Source organism: Penaeus monodon, chromosome 42, assembly GCF_015228065.2.
Source record: "Penaeus monodon isolate SGIC_2016 chromosome 42, NSTDA_Pmon_1, whole genome shotgun sequence".
Classification (NCBI taxonomy): domain Eukaryota; kingdom Metazoa; phylum Arthropoda; class Malacostraca; order Decapoda; family Penaeidae; genus Penaeus; species Penaeus monodon.
The window spans coordinates 21,883,223-21,887,027 of record NC_051427.1 but is presented as its reverse complement, the minus strand read 5'-3'; the positions used below and the strand labels follow the sequence as shown (position 1 = coordinate 21,887,027).

General features: G+C 42.2%; 1 protein-coding gene across 1 annotated transcript in view; it reads right to left on the bottom strand.

Moving 5' to 3' along the window:
* LOC119598917 (kinesin-like protein KIF19) overlaps positions 1–3,805 on the bottom strand; it is a gene marked incomplete in the record, with an annotated part of 27,938 nt that overhangs the window by 24,056 nt on the left and 77 nt on the right. Inside the window, 2 exon segments of the mRNA XM_037948628.1 lie at positions 1,654–1,857; positions 3,772–3,805. The exon segment at positions 3,772–3,805 is cut by the window's right edge and continues 77 nt beyond it. Of these exon segments, the coding sequence (XP_037804556.1) occupies positions 1,654–1,857; positions 3,772–3,805 (238 nt within the window).

Sequence of the window (3,805 nt, the reverse complement as noted above, 5' to 3'; positions counted from 1 at the left end):
TCCTAACTTTTATCAAATTCCATTTGCCTCCCTCTAAGTTTTATCAAATTCCATTTTTGTTCCATTTCCCATTTATCTTCACTGTTTTCATTTTCTTTTATTTGTTCATCCGTTTTTCCCCTTCCCTTTTTCTTCATTTTCTTTCTTTTCCTGTTCTTCTTTATCTCCTCATTCTCCTCCTGGTGCTCTTCTTCGTCTCCCTTCCCTCTATTTGTTCCTCTTCAGGCATCTTCCTCCCCAAATCCTTCTCTTTTTTCCCTTCCATTCTATTCTCCTCCCCTTCTTTTCCTCCCTCTTACCTTTAACCTCCTCCTTCTCCTTCTTCTGCTCCTCCTTCTTCTGCTCCTCCTCCTCTTTTTCTCCATTCGTGTACCTAATGCATTCTGCGATCGAATAAAAAAAAGACACGATCTGATAAAAAATATATATATATATATTTATACCCGCATGAACAAAAAAAACGGAAGACAACAAAGTAAAAATAATAATAAAAATAGAGATGGAAAGAGATAAAAGAAAAGAAGAGAAAAGGCAAGCGGCCAAGGATGACGTCAGAGCAGCTCGTTTCGGCCTCGGAGGAAGGGGGCGTGTCCTCGGCCTCGGAGGAAGGGGGCGTGTCCTCGGCCTCGGAGGAAGAGGGCGTGTCCTCGGCCTCGGAGGAAGGGGGCGTGTCCTCGGCACTCTGGTTATCCTCTCTGACATCATCTTCTTCATGATCTTATCGTTATCTTTTCCATCATCTTTATCATCCTTGTTACTCTTATCGCGATCATCTTCCTCGTCATCATGAACACCGTCATGTTACTGTTATGATTATTACTACTATTATTGATATTGATTTAATTGTTATCTTTATCATTATATCATTTCGATTTTTTATCATTTTATTATCATCATTACGTAGGTAGCGCAATTGTAGTTGTCACCTTGTCATCATTATCATCATTCTCCCTATTGCCATCTTTACCACTATCGCTAGTGCTTTCTTTGTCGTTAATGTTACTACCACAATAATCTGTTGAATTCATCACCACGATTAGTTTTGTTCCCGCAGGCGTAATATTAGGTTAGGTTAATCACTAGTTGGCAATTCAGTGCTGTGCAGTTGCTAACGAGGAATTATTTGTTTGTCTAAGTGTTGCTCGGCTGGAGCGTTTCTTGGGGTCGACCCCCCCCCCCGCCCTCACTCACCCGCATTTACATATATATTATGTATGTGTGTTTGTAGTTATCTATCAATTATATATGAATCTTTATTTCTATCTATGTGCATATATAATCTTAGTCATTTATTTATTTATTTGTTCATTTATCTACGAGCGCGCATGAGTATGTGTATGGGCGTCCGTGAGAGTGTGCGTGTGCTTGTGCGTGTGCGTGTGCGTGTGCGTGTGCGTGTGCGTGTGCGTGCGCGTGTGCGTGTGCTTGTGTCTGTGTGTGTGTGTGTTATAAACGCATTTGCCTGTTTGTAGTCATTTACCCTTTTCATTTCAAATATCAATTCACAAGAGTATATCATAATGCATACATCTCTCCACACACACACACACACACACACACACACATATATATATACATATTTAAATGTACACACACGCACATATATAAGTACACAACTAGAGAAGGTCCCGTGCGCGCGGGCGGCGGGCTGACCTGCATGTTGGCGTGGGCGTGCGAGGTCTCGAGGGCGTGGAAGAGGTCGTTGAGGGCGCGCACCATGATGCCCGGCTGGTCGGGTGCGCCCACCATGGTGTGCGTCTTGCCGGCGCCCGTCGCGCCGTACGCGAACACCGTAGCGTTGAAGCCGTTGAGCACGTCCTCCACCAACGCCTTCGCCGTCTCCTCGTACACCTCCTTCTGCGGGGGGCGGGGGGCGTACATGTCACTTGATTACCATAGCTACGCATCCTGTTGATGCCACTTATCTATTTATCTTATCTATTGGCTAATCCATCTTTTGGTCTCCTGTCCATCTGTCTACGCGCTTCGTCGTCACCTGCCTATCCGTCTGTCTATCTGTACATTATCGGTCCGACCTCGTGTCATCTTTGTCTTTTATCCCTATTCATCCAGACGTCTTTATTTTTTCTACACCTATCAACCAATGTTTCTAATCCTCGCGTCTTTTGGCTGTTCCACTACCAATAAATGTATCTTAATTACTGTTTACTCATTTATTTATCCGCCTGTTAACCTATCACATCTTCCCATCTTAGTATTTGCATGTTTGTCTATCTATTTATTTACCTCACTACCTTATCATTTTTATAATCTTTTAATCTTCTGCCATTTTTATCCTTTTTTCTCTCTGCCTTTGCATCCACTACCTTCGGCTCTCTTCCAAACTGCCCTTAAGTCACGGATACCCTTCCCTTCCCACGGAATCCACGGCCTTGCTGCTAAAGGCTCGGTTTCTCGGCTCACCTTCGCGAAATCCACTTGTTTCCGAAGGATTTTGCTCCAGGGTCTCTTGCAAGTAGAACAACGAAGGGAAGTACAAGAAAACACACGAATAAGACGAAGGCCTTTTCGCATTTACTGCTTCATCAGGGCATATCAGTAGTAAATGCGAAAAGGCCTTCGGCATATTCATGTGTTTTCTTGTACTTCCCTTCATTAGTCTACTTGCAATTTGTTCGACATGAATTCCAGCGTCTATGTTCTTGTTCTCTCCTCTTTGCAACCTGAGCCCGACGACTTTAAACATCATGTGAGAACCTATATGATGTTAATAAGCTTTTTTTTTATCTAAGTGTATTTTAAATGTACATATATATATATATATATATATATATATATATATATATATATATATATATATATATATATACATATATATATATATATATACCTCGATTTATTCATAAAGAAAAACACAGTAGAAAATTAAAAAACAGTCTAAAACCAATTAAAGCAAAGATCCTCAACTGACTCACGAAGATAAAGAAACGTAGGGAGAAAATCAAAACACCGGACGACGCCCCCAAACTACAGAGAGAGATGTGAGACTATGGCTTTTCCCTCTCTCCTGGTGGAAATTCGACAGCTGGGGGTTTTAAAAGATAACCGAGTGTCAAAGAGATGAGGGCTCTGTCCATCGCGTAGCCATAATTAAAGTAATTTTATTATAATTAATATATAAAGGATGCTTTTCTAGGCTTGTGAATCATCTCCTTTTTCGTGTTTTCAGTTATAGAAAAAAGTGATGAAGAAGAAATCCAAGTAAAAATTGAGTCAACTTGAACCTTAGATCTACGAAGATGTTAAACACAAAAAGACAAGTTTTTGTCACTAAGGATCCGAACCAATTGTGAGGAGGATTCGAAGCAGCCAATTCGCACAATTTTCCTACTTGGCTTTCGTTTCTTGATGTTTTGTAAAGTGGGCAGTTAGGGGATATTTGCCCTCTGCAATTACCCTTTTACCTCACCTACAGAATCTAGAATATAGATTTCCGTGACGTTACGTTGACCACTTTCGTCACAAATCTGACGGTTTTAACGGACGAATTTGAGCCCTCGCACGCCGCTGGGCCAATAGTCCTGATCGCAGCTGCCTAGGATATTTGGCCTGATGTCACCTAATTGATAATCTGTGGATGTCAATGAAACTCATGGGCAGCGTAACCTCGCGTTTGGGAGCTTTGGTAAAGGGAAGATAATCCCCGACATGAGTCTGGTTGTCGTCAGGTAAGGCGTAGGCCTAGGAATAGTGGACCAGGACCTCGGTCAGGTCTCGACGCCAGAGAAGCCACCGGAACCAGTGGGTTACCTGTGCGGACTCCTCGTTGAACAGCCTGTCGTAG